This window comes from Harpegnathos saltator, unplaced genomic scaffold (assembly GCF_003227715.2).
Source record: "Harpegnathos saltator strain DR-91 unplaced genomic scaffold, Hsal_v8.6 scaffold406, whole genome shotgun sequence".
Taxonomy (NCBI): Eukaryota; Metazoa; Arthropoda; class Insecta; order Hymenoptera; family Formicidae; genus Harpegnathos; species Harpegnathos saltator.
This window is the reverse complement of record NW_020230213.1, coordinates 680,637-698,431: the sequence shown is the minus strand read 5'-3', so window position 1 is coordinate 698,431 and position 17,795 is coordinate 680,637. Positions and strand designations below refer to the sequence as shown.

The 17,795-nt window shown below is 35.3% G+C and overlaps 2 protein-coding genes across 9 annotated transcripts; one reads left to right on the top strand and one right to left on the bottom strand.

Annotated features, from left to right (window-relative positions):
• Nucleotides 1–1,526: 1,526 nt before the first annotated feature.
• tra2 (transformer 2) lies at nucleotides 1,527–5,656 on the bottom strand. 3 transcript variants are annotated; one of them, XM_011146837.3, is made up of 5 exons: nucleotides 5,456–5,656; nucleotides 4,422–4,922; nucleotides 3,872–4,086; nucleotides 3,666–3,760; nucleotides 1,527–2,188 (listed from the first exon to the last, which is right to left on the bottom strand). In XM_011146837.3, exons 1-5 carry the CDS (start codon nucleotides 5,603–5,605, stop codon nucleotides 2,163–2,165), a joined length of 987 nt encoding a protein of 328 aa, XP_011145139.1. In that variant the 5' UTR covers nucleotides 5,606–5,656; the 3' UTR covers nucleotides 1,527–2,162. The 3 variants fall into 3 exon arrangements, with proteins under 3 accessions (XP_011145139.1, XP_011145141.1, XP_011145140.1); XM_011146839.3 differs by having other exon boundaries at nucleotides 4,422–4,904; nucleotides 5,456–5,654; XM_011146838.3 differs by lacking the exon at nucleotides 1,527–2,188 and adding an exon at nucleotides 2,195–2,787 and having other exon boundaries at nucleotides 5,456–5,653.
• Nucleotides 5,657–7,370: 1,714 nt separating this feature from the next.
• Taf3 (TBP-associated factor 3) lies at nucleotides 7,371–17,153 on the top strand. 6 transcript variants are annotated; one of them, XM_025301231.1, is made up of 12 exons: nucleotides 7,372–7,638; nucleotides 7,744–7,970; nucleotides 8,290–8,461; nucleotides 8,566–8,808; nucleotides 8,910–10,123; nucleotides 11,318–11,920; nucleotides 12,141–12,338; nucleotides 12,414–12,514; nucleotides 12,675–12,787; nucleotides 15,521–15,615; nucleotides 16,648–16,748; nucleotides 16,840–17,153. In XM_025301231.1, exons 3-12 carry the CDS (start codon nucleotides 8,296–8,298, stop codon nucleotides 16,973–16,975), a joined length of 2,970 nt encoding a protein of 989 aa, XP_025157016.1. In that variant the 5' UTR covers nucleotides 7,372–7,638; nucleotides 7,744–7,970; nucleotides 8,290–8,295; the 3' UTR covers nucleotides 16,976–17,153. The 6 variants fall into 6 exon arrangements, with proteins under 6 accessions (XP_025157017.1, XP_025157016.1, XP_025157013.1 ...); XM_025301228.1 differs by having other exon boundaries at nucleotides 12,675–12,910; XM_025301232.1 differs by lacking the exon at nucleotides 15,521–15,615 and having other exon boundaries at nucleotides 7,371–7,638; nucleotides 12,675–12,910.
• Nucleotides 17,154–17,795: the final 642 nt, after the last annotated feature.

Sequence of the window (17,795 nt, the reverse complement as noted above, 5' to 3'; positions counted from 1 at the left end):
TTGTTATTTTTTTTTTAATGACTTTCGGGACGCATCCCGACTCGAGAAAGATGAGAGCTGCTGCTCCACCTGTGGAGCACGCCTGCGCAGTAACTCACAACGAAAGGCGAGAAATGAAATATACGTGGTATGACATAAGTATGTCAACAATCATTGCGTTTAGCGAAGAAAATCGCTCAAGCGATTAGTGACTATTGGTCCTTACTGTTAGATACTTACATTCAGACCAATAACGTTGACAAATTATTCAACAGTTGCTCAACCGTTGAGTGTCGTGAACGCACCCAATTCTTACATTTTGAAAAATCAGCGGAGGGATAAATACACAGTGCAAGTCACTCAAATGGGAATGCGTCTTTTGCAAGGTATTGAACAGGTATGTATATTAAATTTTAATTGAAATCGTATTTTTTTAGTCACTAATCGCTCACTGAGCAGTTTTCTCCGCTGAATGCAATGGCCGCGTTCAGTAGAACAAAGTGATCAGTGAGCACTTAGTGATTATTGTCTGTGATTGGAGCATTCTTTTAGATTCTTCATAGACCCAGAAGTATTTACCAATCAGAAGCGAAAATCACTAAGCGCTCACTGATCACTTTGTTCTGCTGAACGCAGCCAATGATTGTTGACATACTTATGTCATACCACGTATATTTCATTTCTCGCCTTTCGTTGTGAGTTACTGCGTAGGCATGCTCCGCAGGCGGAGCAGCAGCTCTCATCTTTCTCGAGATGGGATGCGTCCCAAAAGTCATTAAAAAAAAAGTGACAACCTTTATGTCCGCGACCGTACATGTGCCTAAATAACTTTTCTTATTGGATGAGAGAAATCGGCCTTAGGGCCAGAGCACAGACTTCTGCATAACGCATAATATACAACGCATAAGAGAATCAACCAATCAAAGTTCTTCATTTCTATCTTGAGGAGGGAAATGAAGAAAACTAATTGGTTGATTCTCTTATGCGTTTTGTATTATGCGTTATGCAGAAGTCTGTGCTCTGGCCCATAGTATATTTTTCTTGTGAGGAAATGAGATATAAAGCCAGCGGCACGCGGTGCTTGATTTCGTGCTGGATGAAAATATTGCGTTCTGATTGGTGCATTTCCATCTATCTTCGGACATGGCTGCATGTGTGCAGTTCATTTTTTGCTATGCAAAATTTGGCGAGTGACGCTATTGCGTATACTGTGCTCATACTTTAACTCTTTTTCGTTACGAAAAATAATTCTAAAAGTGACTTGTAACCAATCAGGAGGCTTATAAACCACTTTTATAATCATTTTTAACAATAAGAGTTCAGAATATGAACCTAGGCGTTTAGGAGAAAAAGTGATTGCAAAGTACACTGACGACCATAATACCAAAAAGAGATCATGTTCAATATTCCAAATAAAACTTCAAATATTCTCTTAAAAATACTAGTTTATTAATAATCATAAAAGCAACTTTTTAAATATAAAACCTACTTTAATCACAAGTATAATGTATCAACCAAATTTTTAATATGGAAAAAAGATCTGCCCATGATAGAAACAGCGTTTATTAACGAGTTGCTACGATAAAGTTCGATTAATTAGTCACAGGTAAAATTCAAAATAAGACAGTTGCCTTAGAGAAAATTGAGGTCTCAGGATGGTGGAGGGAGGGGATGGCGAAAAAGGTATACGAACTTTTATTTATTTTCATATAGTATATATATATATATATGTATATGCACATATAGGCATGTATATGCATTTCCCTAAAGTGGATGTTTGCATACGATAACCAATTGATAAAGAATATGATCGGTTAAAACCTTCGGGAGCACCTTTCGCTCGTCGCTATTTGCAAAAGATTTTCGATGCTTCTTGAACGTTTTCGTAAATGTTCGGCCAGTTTCACCCCCAACCAAACGACTCGTCCCGGTCGGGGGTCTGACGATCAACGATTCTGACTGTCTTGAGGCTTGCATTACGGACCGCTTGAAGTTCTCTTCTAGGCTTGAGACTTCTCAGCCGGAAATGAATGCGGAATTCGGATCATATTCTTTGTCACAAGCGCGAGAGAAAACCTTCGGGTTCTTGACAATGTGAGCAAGATAAACGTGTTCTTCGGATATCTTGTCTTCGACTTTTCAAAACTCATTTTTTTCAGAGTGAAACTTCAAACTTCCCTCTATCATCCAATACCTCTTGATTCAAAACCTTATAAACAAACAAACAGGTTAGAGAACATACTTCTATCGCTAGATACAATATTATTATTTTTTCCCATTTTTTCTTTTTTTCGTTTTTATTTATGTATTTTTTTCGAGAGACTTTCAGAAATGTTCGGACATTCTTTTCAGATTCTTCTCACCATATAGCTGGAATATAGTTGAGAGCTATTATTTAGCAATTCAACTAACTAAAAGCATATGAAATGCTCAACTGTGTTCCAACCTTTACAGTATACAACTAAATATCTTTTTCATATAACTTAAACCTTATCTTCATAATTATTATTAGGAAGTTATATAAACTTATGAAAATAAGGTTTTGCGTCCATTCCAACCTTGCTCCAACCTTGATTACTATTAATGAAATTATCAACTGATATCATGTAATGTTAAATATTGATATGCAAACAGGCATATAATATAAAGACAAGGTAAAAGATAAGATAAGAATAGCAGTGCGAATATATCATTTCTATGTCTCTCTTTTTTTTGACCCGGTATCGATCGAGAGAAGAAATATTCGGGTCATGTCAGAAAGGGTACTCCTCAACCTGGCCTCTCGCACTCGTGTCACTTAATACCGACCTGAAAAATTCATTAAGCAACAAAAACTATGATAGTTTGAGCCAAGTTACACCGAGTTGCACTTAGTTACTACCGTACAACTTATTGGATGCATATCTTGACGCTTCCGTCTGCCATTCTCGTTAACTTAAGTACTTACTTCGTCTCCAATTTATGTTAATCACATTTGGACTAGAAAATATAAGCGGTCTACGAAAATATGAATCCAATGGGATATTGTGACGCGAGTCGTTTGAGAACCTTTCCGTTACAAAGTGTGATGTGCATATAAAAAATCATCTTTTTTTAAATAAACTACATATAATATTAATATATGTAGTTGCATTTGATTGTCATCAAACACGATTGATTTCTGCACATCTTATGTAATGAGTATTTGACTACGTTTTTACGTTTTTATACACATATAAGCTAATTTTTTTCGGATTTAGTTTTTTTTCAAGAAACTAATGAATATCTATACAATAAAGTGTAATAGGTTCGACCTTGGCTGTCACAGAAATGGAATCTTGTTTGACCTTCTTACAAAAAATATTAAAACGTTGTAAAATGTGCGAAATTTCTTATTATGCGTAAAGTTATTCCATTATTACAAAAACGTTTGATAGACATAAACGGATATATACTGAGAGGAAGTACATATCCAAAATAGAACATAACGAACTAAGAACAAACAAACATATTACGATTTCGTGTGATTGTGAGAGAGATAGAAAATACTTCAGTGATTTTTAGTGGATATCTTACAATTCCATACTCCGAAGTTATATGTGTTTATACGCGTCTGACACATACAGTTCTAGTACAGGAATGACACCATATCCATGTAGACTGCTTATATTATTGTGCTATGGATTAAAGTACAAGTCTATACTCACGTGGTGTATAGGAGCGTGTTCTGGAACGATCATAGCGGGAACGTCGGCGACTATAGTACGGACTTGGTGAGCGACGATAACTTCTGTAGCTGATTCTGGTTTTTCATAGAAATCAAATAAACAGAGTCAAATTAGACTTGAAACAAATTAGAATTGAAAATAATAGTTTGTTTAAATAGTTATTCAAAAATTATTTTGAGTCTTACTCTCTACGCCTTGGCCCATCCCAACCTCTTTCGTGCAAATGTGTAGGTTTGCCCATATATATTCCTGGTGTGGGAGTATGAGCACGCTGCGTGATTGAAAAATCTACTCTTATTCGTCTACCATCAATCTCCATTCCAGTGCATTGTTCCTTCGCTACTTTAGCATCCTCTGATGATCCAAAGTAAACAAAGCAAAATCCTCGCGACCGACCAGTCTATAATGGAAATGTTTCATATATCTTATTGTTGATAAATTAACTTTAACTTGTTGCTATAACATATAACTTGTTGATATAACATCATTAAGTACAATATATAATATTAAGTATAACATATTGTAATATAGATAGTTGTAGCCAGATGCCTTTAACTTGTCATATAAATCTCAAATATAAACATTCTAAATTTCTGGCATTTATTATTCCCATGATACTTCAATATAATCGTGCATAAGTGCATGATCATAAACGCTTATGGGATGCAATAGCAGATCACTGCTGTAACATTGTATTATATATAAGTAAACATACAAATTCGCAATATTACATACCTTTGCATCAATTACAACCTGAACTCGTTCAACAGGACCATATTTTGAGAATATGTGATGAATTTGTTGTTCTGTTGTGAAAATAGACAATCCAAATACACCTAGACATCGGGAAGGGCAAGGATTGTCGCGGTTGCCAACATGCCTTCGTCTAGATGACATTGGACTGCGAGAATGCGACCGATAAACATGTCGATCGCGAGAATACCGAGACCGTGAATACGAGCGAGATCTACTGCGCGAATAACGACTTCTGTATGGAGAACGACTGCGACTACGGCTACAGCGATGACTGAACGTATATCTACTGCTGCGATATCTGCGACAACGTGATATAGAACGACTACGCGATCTCGAATATTTGCATTCTCTGTGGGAGTCCTTGCGTTCACGCGACTTGCGTGATCTCGAGTGCGATCGCGAGTCCCTTAGGCCATCTGCAGTCCTTTGTCTTCTAGGGCTTGCACTGCGACTACTACTTCTCTGTAAATTACAAGCAAACTTTATTGCAGAATAGTATTCTTCTTATTACTGCATTTATCTTTTTCAATTAACACGTGGCAACGAATTTTTATTTTTATTTTTCTATATGAAAATTTTAATATAAATTGATTTTATATTCCTACAAAATATAAAAATCCGTCGAATAATATTTCCGCTGCGAAGAAAAAACGACGGTAATCAATGAATTGTTCGTATCAATTAACATGATGCAAAAAGTTAATGAGTCAATGCGAAGAACAAATGAAAGAAAACATGGAAACTGATGAATAACCATCAATATATGGTAAAATTGAGATGAAAAGTTGTTCGTCGGTTTTATTCATTCCAATTCTATTAGAGATTAAAACAGCAGAGAAAACAGTTAAAAGACAGCACGAAACGTTTAAGCTAGCGTGATAATATAATTCGACGGCGTTGCTGGATCAATAATGGCCGTGTTGAGGCGATGCGTGGTCAAAACTCGCCCTACAAAATTCCCGTTGCGACGTGCATGGGATTTGCCGTATTGAATTCATACAAATAACACTCACCTCGATATCGCTCATTTTGAGATTGTCGAGTGTGAAGTATCTGGAAGAAAACGATAAGGAGCGAATGAACGAAAACGAAAAACGAGTACAACGATCCGCGTTCTGCCTTGTTGGTACAATATGGCGTATACTTGGGAATGCCGGGCGCATGTATATAGTACGTATAGTCGTATATAGTGCGTAATGCACAAGTGAATTGGTCTGTTCTTTTTAGCTGCACTACTGAACTGGTGCAATAAGTTAAAGTGAGAAAAAATATAGTTGTCTCATTCTAACTTATTGCACTAGTTACGCAGTGCAGCTGAAAAGAACAGACCAATAGTTGAAGCAGAGAGGAACCTTAAGGCCCATCTACAATGGCTGCAAGAATAAAGCCAGCGGCACACGATGCTTGTTTTCGTGCTGGATTGCTGCTGGATGAAAATACTGCGTTCTGATTGGTGCATTTCCATCCATCTTCGGAAATGTACCAATCAGAACGCAGTATTTTCATCCAGCAAGCAATCCAGCACGAAACAAGCACCGTGTGCTGCTGGCTTTAGATATGTATGTATACTCAACTATAAAAGATTAGGTTTGATATCTTAATATGGTTTTTTCGAAATGCAAATAAATCAAGATGCAATCACGTCTTTTACTTGTTATGAGCTAATCAGATCTGATCGGATTGCTCCGAGGACACGTTTCATAAATCGGATTAGTCTAGAGAACTTTTTCTAAAGTCAATTTATATCACTGCTTCAAATTCGATTATAAATCAGATTGCTAGAAATAAATACCCTATATTATATGTAACGTGAACTATACATTTTCACATACGCATCTCATTCGCACGCAGTCAAGAATCGAGCCCCAGTTCCACAACTTGCTTTAAATTGAGCCTAAATAATTCTATTAGAAATGAAGCCGATCAATTTTTGGAAACGCAATTCACTAGTAAAGGAACTAGATATAGAACTAGGGTCCCGAGTATTTGGCCGCGTTCAGTAGAACAAAGTGATCAGAGAGCGCTTAGTGATTATTGTCTGTGATTGGAGCATTCTTTTAGATTCTTCATAGACCCAGAAGTATTTACCAATCAGGAGCGAGATTCAGTGGAAAATCTAATAATGTCCAACTGTTGAGTCTATTGAACGCGGCTTTTCTCACTCGCCATGGTTCAAAAAACATCCTCACCTAGATAGGCAAATCCTAACCCTTATTGCCTGCCTGAGATCTTATCATATTTGTGTTGGTCCGCACCTGATGAACAAAAATATCTCTCACAACGTCTCTTGTGAATGTGGATGGCGCTACAGAAGCTGGAGCATGTATTAAGTCAGCGGCACACGGTGCTTGTTTTCGTGCTGGATTGCTTGCTGGATGAAAATACTGCGTTCTGATTGGTGCATTTCCATCCATCTTCGGAAATGTACCAATCACAACGCAATATTTTCATCCAGCAAGCAATCCAGCACGAAAACAAGCACCGTGTGCCGATGGCTTTATTCAGATGTCTCCGACACTATGAGGCATCTGACCGGCTACTCCTAAAACTCTATTATATGGGAGCCAATATCAACGCAAACTTTTTAGAAACGGACTCCTTTGATATAAATAATTTCCCAGCCTTTCAGGAGATAGCCAAGTTCCTTGCACGCACCAATCAGATTATATAATTTTTCACACGTTTTCGTCTTGAAACGATGGCCGCGTTCAGCAGAACAAAGGGATCAGTGAGCGCTTAGTGATTATTGCCTGTGACTGAAGCATTCTTTTAGATTCTTCATAGACCCAGAAGTATTTACCAATCAGGAGCGAGAATCACTGAGCGCTCACTGATCATTTTGTTCTTCTGAACGCAGCCCATGACTGGCGTATGAACGGAATTGATCCGTTTGGAGCCATCTATTGAACCATGAACCATGAACCATCCGACTCTCTTCTCAGTTGCGTCTGTCGTAGCGTACATTGTAATGTGTGTGATGTTCACGCGAGGGTCAGCAGCGGGGAAGAAGTTCGACGAGAATGGCGACTTGTATGCCGTATCGTTTGTAATGTGTTAGAATTTTAATAGAGTGTTACACAAGTTACGGAATGCGACGACCAACACCGAGTAAAGCAGCATCGAACATGTTAACGATGTGACATTCGGATGGTGGAGTGGAAGATATCTTACTGCCGTCGTATCATCTCAGACTCAGGTAAGCTTCAGCAAACATTACCCTTTGCTACGATCCATTTCTTCCACCGCGCAATCCTTTCGCAAAGTAAAAATATTTCGAGCTTAGTATAATTCGCCTTTCTAGCATCTTACATACGGTACGTGTGCGTGATCACGCTTTCATCGAGCATCTTGGAACGTCGTATATTTGATCTCGCATGATCTTGCATATTTGGTAACGCACCGCTTACACGATGTCCTAGTTTTTCTGAATGAACATTATATGTACGAGATAATAACGGTTTACGATCGTGCAGCGATATAATTTTTAGTACGAGCAATAATATCTCTTGTTGGTCGTATTAATTCAAGGTAAGTATGAAGAAAAAATATATTTACTCACCAATCTTAACGTGACTTAACGTATCACATATATGTAAATGTTTACGATTTGGAAGCAAAATATAAAATCATTTATCTCTATCATCGAAGTAATGGAGCTTTAAACACAACTCTTCCAAAATTAGGTTAGATGACCTTTTACCAATCATATAGTTTATAACATTACTTATATATATATATATATATATATCTTTATATATATATATATACTTTGTGTAAAAAAAAATCTAGATTTTTCTGAGAATATTGTAGAAAAATAAATACAAATATAATATAGTAATCTTTATAGGTAAAAATGTCGTCTGAATACAGTCGAAATATTTTGAAAATGGTTGTTGCCTCAATTTGCCAGACAGTTGGATGGCATTCAATCAATTCTACACCACTGGAGTTCATGGTAGATCTTATGCAAGAATATCTATTGCGTATCTCAAAACTTACGCATCAATATTCAGAAATTTGTAAGTAATTGATTGTATTAATTTGATCAGTGATTACCTCTGATCTTTCTTTGTGCATTTATAAATATATTGTATTAAATATGTAACATTATCATCTTTTACAGTGGGGAGAACAGAGCCAAATCTTGATGACTTAGGATTAGCATTTCAATATATGAATATTGATATACCAGAATTAGCTGAGTATGTAAAAAATGTAGACTCTGTTCAATATCCTGTACAAGTGCCACAATATCCAGTTCGGCGTGAGAATCATTTAAATTTTTTAAAACCGGGTAGTCGCGAAGTTGTTACTAGACCAGTACATGTACATGAACATTTACCAGCTATGTATCCAGATACTGAAGGTAATAGTAATAATACTCTACATGAGTTTCTTTTTATGTAATTGCAACATATATCAATGTACATTAATTTACATGTTGTTGGTAATATATGATAATTACAGAAGAATATATAGTGGACAAGAATGAAAGCTTAACTAATGGCATAACAGACCTTACACCCAGTAGTGGAACATCATCCAGCAATTCAAACAACACTTCACCTCACAGGTTATCACCACAAGGGATTTTTAAGCGACCTGGGGACCCAATATCTTTCGAAAGTCCTATAGTGAAGCGAGTGAAAGTTGTAGAGGAGGGAAGACCATTGCGCGAAATAAGTAGTGTTATGATGACGACTTCTGGGTTCTTGTCACCAGCGCGAGAAGGAAAATTACCTGAGGCGAGAACGCCCCATCAAGTACGAGCGGATTCGCCACAACCGAGTTCCTATCCAATGGTGCCACCTGAATTGAAATGTGAGAAGAAACCGAAGAAGATTGTGAAGAAAGGTCCAGAAGATCGTAAACTCGATAAAGAGAACAAGAAGAAAAAAGGTGCGAAGGAATTATTCAAGCCAGACAAGATCGACGATAGTAAGATCAAGAAATTAGTCGGCATGAAGGAGCTAGCAAAGTTGAAGCCATTGAAACCAGGTGGTGGCAAGACGCAATCAGCCGCGCTTTCGCAAGAACTTTCGGGTAGCAGACCGTCCACACCGAAAATTGCGTCGCCGAAGTCAGCCGGCAGCCCTAAGCCATCGAAAGTCGTGCAACCGAAAATTAAGGCGACTGAGAAGGTGATAGATCTAACGGATAGTTCTCCACTTGTCGAGAAGAAAGAGGATACCATTGATAAGCTGCCATCAGAGCCGGACAAGCAGAAGTTGAACATATTCAAGAAGATATCAAAACCGCGTGAAGAGAAGGATAAGGACAAGGAGACGGTGGAACCGCCGCATAAGCACAAAGATCTCAATTCGCGTGAATGCTCGCCGGCATTGATCATCGATGAGAATACCGAGAAGCAACACGCGGTGCACCGTAACGACATCGTGGACACGGCGAAACGTAACGAGGAGAAGAAAACACCGCACACACCGGACGTGCATGTGCAACTGACTGATGGGGATTTGGTAGATGTGCAGAGCCCATCGTCGGACGTTTATATGTTTGACGACACCGACATCTCGCCGCCGGGTACGCCCAGCAGCACGCCGAAAACTCCCGAATTGAATGTACCCACTGTTCTAGAACAGAAACGAAAGAAGAAGGAGAAAAGCGGCAAAAAGAAAGAGCCGAAGCTGAAGAGTCCGAAGCAATGCGTCAGTCCGAAAAAAGTAATATTTCTTTCATACGTTATCATACTGTAAACATCGACTGTTTCAAGATTGTTCGGCTTGTTCGAAGAACCTGTATTTTACCGTTCTTTTATGCAAAGTGTAACAGAAAGATGGGTATCTTAGATTAACTTGAAGGAATGATATTTTTGAAGAAAATGTTAAATACAAAAGTTTTAAGGTTTGGAATTGGGTATCTAGTGGTAAACTTAAACTTGATTCAGGGAACAAATTTAGAGATCAAATCAAGGTCAACTTGATTTTTTTTTATGAAACTACTTTTGACGTCAGAAATGAGAAGAGCGGAAAATTTCACATCTAGATACATGGTCATGTGATAGGATCAAGATGATCCTCGAGACTAAACTAATCTTTCCGCAATGGCCCAGAGCAACTGGAGAGGATGCAGTTTTGGGAGGGAGGGGGGGGGGTGTTTTGGATGAGTATTTCAACATCCACAGAGAAATATTTGATGGTGACATTGACCGCTTGACTATTTAGAGATCAAATCAAGATCAACTAGATTGTTTTTTACGTAAACTTCTATTTTTTATATCGAAAGTATATAAAATGGACAAGATATTTCATTTTTACATAAACAGTTTAAACAGTACAGATAAAATATTTTTAGAATGGAGAAGCTATCTTATAAGTACATATTTAAAATTAAGAAATTGAAATGAATGTTATTCGGAAAAAATAATTCTGGGCCCCACAACCCAAAATCAGTGCAAGCAAAATAATACAAAAATTTGACAAAAATTTTTATATTTATATAGCAATTTTCTTTAATATGCTTAAGAAAAATATTGGAAAATTCAGAAATTTGTGTGATCACTAAATAATGCCTGTAGAATTTTGTTTCTACATGAACCCATGAAAGTTGTTTTGACCTAATAACATAATTACATATCAGAACATAAAATTTTTCTTTCTTCTTATCTTTGATATTAAAAGGCTCTTCATTGAAAGAAGTTGATTTTTATTTGATCTCTAAATTTGATCCTTAGGCTAAGTTTAAGTTCACTACTAAATACCCATTTCCAAACTCTAAAACTTTTGTATTTAACGTTTTTTTCAAAAACGTAATCCCTTCGAGTTAATCCGGGATACTTATTTTTCTGATATAACTTGTATATGTGTATTAAATATCGACAGTTATATTGCTCTACTATTTTCTTCTCTTTTTTTCAGACGAAAAATTCGAACGACGTTATAGAATCAGACGTCTTAGATCGACCGAAAACACCGCAGGCACCAGAACCACCGTTACAAAAAGAGCCTAGTCTCCCGCCCACACTTCCCTTTCCTTTCTTCCCTGCATTTCCCCCAGCACCTGGTTTAATACCTCCTCCGATGTTTCCGCGATTCCCATTACCTCTGGGCCGAGGTGGGCCAGGTCTTCACCCGGCGATGCCCAATTTAGCGATACCACCGCGTTTTCCTAATCCACCTGTAAAACATGAAGACTTTCCGTTGTCCAAAATTAAATCTATAGAGCGCGAAAAGCTGCTAATCCCATCATCGCCTGTCGAAGTAATGTCTCCATCTATTTTAAACGAGAATGAAAAGGCGGACAAAGAGAAGGTGGATAATAATAAGATTACAAAAATATTTAAGCCAAACAAAGAGTCGCCTTTCATGAAAGTACCTGAGAGAGTTATTGCACCGCCTATAGTGTCTGCACCTATCGCACCACCAATCATGCTTTCTACACCAACAGTACCCGCCACGCAAATGTTACCATCGAAAAATTCCAAAACTGAAAAAACCGAGAAGAATGATACGATAAATTCGGTAGGAAATTATATCGTTTATAATTTAAAATTTTTATTTTACAAATCTTACAAGTTTTTATTATCTCACAAGTTTTTTTGAAGAAATCTTAAACAGAATAATTTCTATGCACTGTACGTATCCACTTGTCTCCATTATTGATATGATATAATTAGTGTAGTCTTCATCTTAATTAATTTAGCGACTGTTGCTCATATATAATGATTTATAAATTTTTCAGAAATCTAAAGAGCATAAAAAGGAAAAGAAGGACAAATTAAAGAAAAAGAAAGATAAAAAAGAAAAACATAAAGATAAGGGCGAGAAAGTGAAAGAGAAGAAGGAGAAAGCTGAAAAACGCGAAAAACTAGAAAAGCTTAAAGAAAAGAAGGAGAAAAAAGAAAAAAAAAAGGAGAAGGATGCAAATAAAAAGAATACGGTATCCACATGGTTCATTGTTAACAGTAGTAACACATGTCAAGAACCAATAAGTACTATATATCTATCATTACAGAAAGAAGATAAGAATCCAGAGGCTGTTCCAAAAATTACGTTAAAATTAGGCACGGCTTCTCCTAGACCAGCAACACCAGACAATGCTCTTATGAAGAAGATGTAAGTCATTAATAGACGACTATTTTTATGAACAATTCTTGTCAGAGGATTGATATTTATTAATAGATTTAGTATTGATATTTTTTATATATTTTTATCGTTTTTTATACACAATTTTCTTATTATATGTTCAATATTAAGCTAGTTCTTTTATTTCTAGAACAATTAAACCTCTTGTGAAAAAACCTGATGAAGAAGTCAAACGGGAACCTAGTCCAGAGTTGGCGAAAATATCGGCATTGGTGACACGTCCACCAAAGCAAAAGTCGACAAGTAAGAAAACAGAGGAGGGAATATTAGATGGAAGCCCTGCTCTTCCTACAGACTCTTTCTCTGCCAATCTTACTAGCGTGCCACCTGCATCAGCTCCTCGAACAAAGAAATCTATCTACCAAAGTGAGCCATTACCTTCATCTCACTTTGACCCTGCTCCTAAACTCCCGAACCCTCTAGTGATGCCACAACAAGTACCATATTATTTTGTAAGTACATTTGTCATGATATTTATGCAATGGGAATTATTTAAATTTTTATTTAGACTTGGAAGAACATTCGAGATACGTTAAGAACATCTAATAATGAATGAATTGAATGAACATCTATTAATGAATTAATTGAATTTTTGGAATCTCAAACAAACCATTTACTGTGTATTCCTGGTACTTTAGAATTATAATTGAATAAATAGTGCTACTATAGTCTTATATGAAAATTAGAAACAATACGCTGATTCTTATTATATCAGTGGCAACGCGCAGAGAATTCGATGTGTTTTATTCACAGTTAACCACCAGAAGGTGCTAATTTGAAATCATATAAAGAATTCACATCAGTTCGAGTTCGAGTCATGCTTATAAAGAAAGAAAAAAACTTATTCTTTTTTTAATCTTTAACAAAATATACATTATTATATGGAAAAAGAATTTATATAAATATCTTTCAGAATGATACATAAATAAGTAGATATAATGTAGAAATCACACATATTTGTATACATGAGATTTTCTAAATGTTCTAAAGATTATTATAGATAAATCAATGTGGGGGTGGGGGGTTAACGTAAATTGTTGCAGATGTTAATATTTTATTCTACAAGTGACGAGCCCAACCCATCAATATTATCTCACGTATAAACCTATCCGAAGATTCCACTTCCTATTCATTTTACGCTGTGTATGCATTTAGGACTTGTGGTGACGGTATCATGTCTCCTTATTTTTAATTATTTTTTTTTTATTTATTTTCTTTTCCCGTTAAGCCATGCTTTTGGTATATTGTTATGTTGTCCAACTATAAATGTAGTACATTCTTATAGCTATATTTAGACTTGTACATTTTACGTTACAAACATCACTTATGCTCACTTTCTTCAAATCTAGTACTCGTTTTCTGTTTCCGAAAATTCATATTGAGTCTTAAATATTTCTCCAGTCTTACTTACAAATTGAATCTTACGTATTTATTTATTTTACAATTTCATTGTGAGATTGTTCTATTTTTTTAATAATTATAATAGATGTGATATTTCAAATTGCAAAACATTATTTGATTCACATATCTCATAATATTCAGTTTTACAAAGGAATTATAATTATACTAGTTTTTTCCTATTAAATTATATTTTACGATATTTTGCATAAACAGCCAACAATTTAAGTGTGCTGTTTGTACATGCTGTTCATATATAAATACAATCCTGTTTCTTTATTGTATAAATAATATCTACTCATTAGAAATTAATTCAATCATGCATTTTCCGAATAAGAAAGCATTTATCGTCATCATTTTGTCATCCATGCATTTTACATAGATTAACTATGCACATTATAAATACGCATACAATATGCAATATGCTATACTTGTCTCTTCTTTTTACGAATTTGAACAATTAATACAACTATGTAAATAATATTCTAATGGATTTCACAAACATTTACTTGCATTATAAACTCAGTATTAAAAATTTTACAAAATATAACTGTGTGCACGCGCGCACGCACGTACACACACACACACACGCGCGCGCGTGCGCACACACACACACACATACACACACGTATCACGCGCATAGTATCGTTAATTATGAATTGAAAAATATCTTGAACAATTTCTTTACCATTTTATCCATTAGTCGGATATACACATGAAAAAAGAAAATTAGCGTCACTAATGTTGAAAAGATTACACGTATATGTACTTTAATTTGTTATCGGATATTTAATATCTTTTATTTCAACACTGTAATATGAAAACTTTAATATTCGTAAAGTATCAGCTAACGATGTACAGTTTATTGTCTCTTAGTATTTTCGTACGTTTAAATGAAGTGTGATTTCTGTTTTATGATATATCTTATGTTAGATAATAACATGTCCACGCTTTTCATTAATTTCTCTTCTCTATTTAGCAAGTGCAATCTCATTAGTGTGTGTGCATAAATATATTCTTCACGTATGAATAATTTATAAGATACAATTAGAGCTCTATTATGCGTCTTCTGGATTTGCTGCTTGACTGTTAACTGGTAGTATTAGAGCATGCATCTTATTAGTTACTAATGTAACTAATATCTCAGTTACATGTCTTCTCTACTTCCAACTTTAAGAAATAAGAGGATTCGCTTGTGTCAAGAGACGTGAATAAAATGGTTTCTTTCGCAAAGTTTATATAATATATATGTGTGTGTGTGTGTGTGTGTGTGTGTGTGTACACACACACACATATATATATATATATACACATATACACATATCGATTTATCAAGAACATGTCTTCTCTAATTTGTATAATTCACCGATATATAGTTTAATAATCACACTAACAAACATCGGAGGAACTATCAAGAAAACAATCTAGTATAATCATCTATAGATCCATATAGATATATAAGCATATATAATATATAAAATGACGTATAAGAGGATCGTTGCATGAGATTTGCACGTTGCATATAAATTTAGCATGAGAGACCCGTTAGGAATATAACTGACGGTTTTAACGGTACAGAGGTGAAAGCAGATCCAGTTCCTAAAAAGGATGATGCTAAAGAGGACAAAGAAAATGGCAGGAATATGTTGCCTACAACACCAGCCACTACTGTGGTGAGTACGTCTTACTCCCCTTTTAAACAACGTTGTAAGGCATTCGTTGCGCGTCGAAGGCATATCGCAGGACTATGGAGAACTAGTTTTTGTACTTTATAATATGCTAGTTTTGTAACATGATGCATACGTCATATTATATTACAATAATATGAATGTAGAAGCAAACGCCCTTGCTAGCTACTTTAAACAGAGACGATTCACATATCGAAAAATTAGAATATTCTAAAAAATCACACGTACACACATACACACGCGCGCACACACACACACACACACACACACACACACACACACACACATACATACATACATACATACATACATACATACATACATACACAGACATATACATATTTTATGATTAATCAATAGATACATGTATGCATATTCTGAATATTCAAAAGAAGAGACAAGTTCATTTAGGTTGTATGTTATCATAAATCATTGCTTCATTGTATTTTGGAATAGGAGATATTTGCACGTCACATCTTTTTTATGATAATTTCACATGACAAAAAAATACTTCTGCAGAATACATTTTTTACTCTATATACTAATATCAATAACGATACAATGTGTATCAATTAGAATACTTCTGCATTAGTATTTTTCTTTCCTTTGTAATATTATCTAAAAAAGAAGGATGTAACGTATATGTACCTTTTTTTTTTTACTAAATAAGTTTGAATATATCCAAGAGATTCTCAAGAGAATGGTTCAACAACGTAAGATGGTTGATATTCCGTTTGTTATTATAATATCCTTTTTTACGAGGATATTTATGGACAGCATGACAAAATATCTCAATGCAAAGCTCACTGGTTAATCTTTATTGTAAAAATCACAGCCAGTAAAGTAAAAAAGAAACTTTAATGTTTTAGCATCGTAATAATTGTTCGGTACAATATAATCCCAGCAAACTATTTGAACAAACTTTCCAACATTATAGAACAAATTTTTGCAAAATGATGGGTTGGGTTTGATAAAGATTCGCAAAGTTCAGTGTTTATCCTGAAATGAGTGTTACAGGATCGAGTAGGACGTCAAGTATGGATATGTCCAGCATGCGGCAACCAGGATGATGGTTCGCCGATGATCGGCTGCGATGATTGTGATGCATGGTATCATTGGTAAATAACTTATAATCTTTTCTAACAGACAACAAATCTGTCCGTTTTATTTAGATAACGTGTGAAAATAACGATATTTCTAATATTTTAGGGTATGTGTCGGGATGCAGGTACCACCAGCTGATGACGAGGATTGGTATTGTCGTTTTTGTATAGCAAAGAAGCAGGAACTTCTTCACGATAAGAAGAAGAAGAAGCGGAAGAAGAAGGTGAAAGTAACGGCCTAGTATAAGCTAACCGGGTCTTGTGCAAGACCCGGTGTAATTATACCACCCACTACCAAAGTCAAAACGAAAGATAACAAGATTGGTATCAAGAACGTAAAAACGAAGAAAATGCCTAAAGGCGACGTTAAAATACAAATGAAATCGTTGAAAGGAAAGCCAATGGCGGCTAAAGGAAAGGCCGCAAAGAATATAGTAAAAGTGAAGACTGTAAAAAAGAAATAAAGTTTTTTTACATCGTGCAATGCAACTTACTAGATAGCAGAAATCATATTTTGTAAACTAGATAAGACCAAGATGTAAACGAGTTTCTTTTATGCTATAGTCTGAGAAAATCTGGAAATATCTCCTTTTCAATTTTCTACTATATATATATACACATATATACATACATGGTACGTATGTGTGTGTGTGTGTGTGTGTGTGTGTGTGTGTGTGTGTGCGTGTGTGTGTATGTGTGTATATATACATAATACATAAACAATTTCATGCGTTAATTATTTACATTGTACGATTTATTATATAAATTACACTTATATAAATTTTTAGTATATTTTCTTAGATCTATTCCCAAATTTCACACTGTCCCTTTAAGGTATTGATAAACTTAATATAGGGGATACCTGAGATGATGTAAAATTATATCTATTTTTAATGCACATACACACACACACATACATACACACACATATATAAACATATATGTGTGTGTGTGTGTGTGTAATACATTAACACTATGTAAATTAATATATTAATCATTGTTATTAGCAATGTAAGTAATATACTTCATTTTTCGTTGTACATAAATGAATTATTAATGAGT

Bases quoted from the DNA above. Each gene is read 5' to 3' on its own strand.
- Taf3 (XM_025301230.1), top strand. From the start codon at position 8,296: ATGTCGTCTGAATACAGTCGAAATATTTTGAAAATGGTTGTTGCCTCA. The intron at 11,921-12,140 runs GTAGGAAATTAT...TAAATTTTTCAG, and splicing joins AGAATGATACGATAAATTCG to AAATCTAAAGAGCATAAAAA. The intron at 12,911-15,520 runs GTGAGCCATTAC...TTAACGGTACAG, and splicing joins AAAGAAATCTATCTACCAAA to AGGTGAAAGCAGATCCAGTT.
- tra2 (XM_011146837.3), bottom strand. From the start codon at position 5,605: ATGCGCCCGGCATTCCCAAGTATACGCCATATTGTACCAACAAGGCAG. The intron at 3,761-3,871 runs GTAAGACTCAAA...ATGAAAAACCAG, and splicing joins GATGGGCCAAGGCGTAGAGA to AATCAGCTACAGAAGTTATC. The intron at 2,189-3,665 runs GTGAGTATAGAC...TTTGTTTATAAG, and splicing joins AACACGCTCCTATACACCAC to GTTTTGAATCAAGAGGTATT.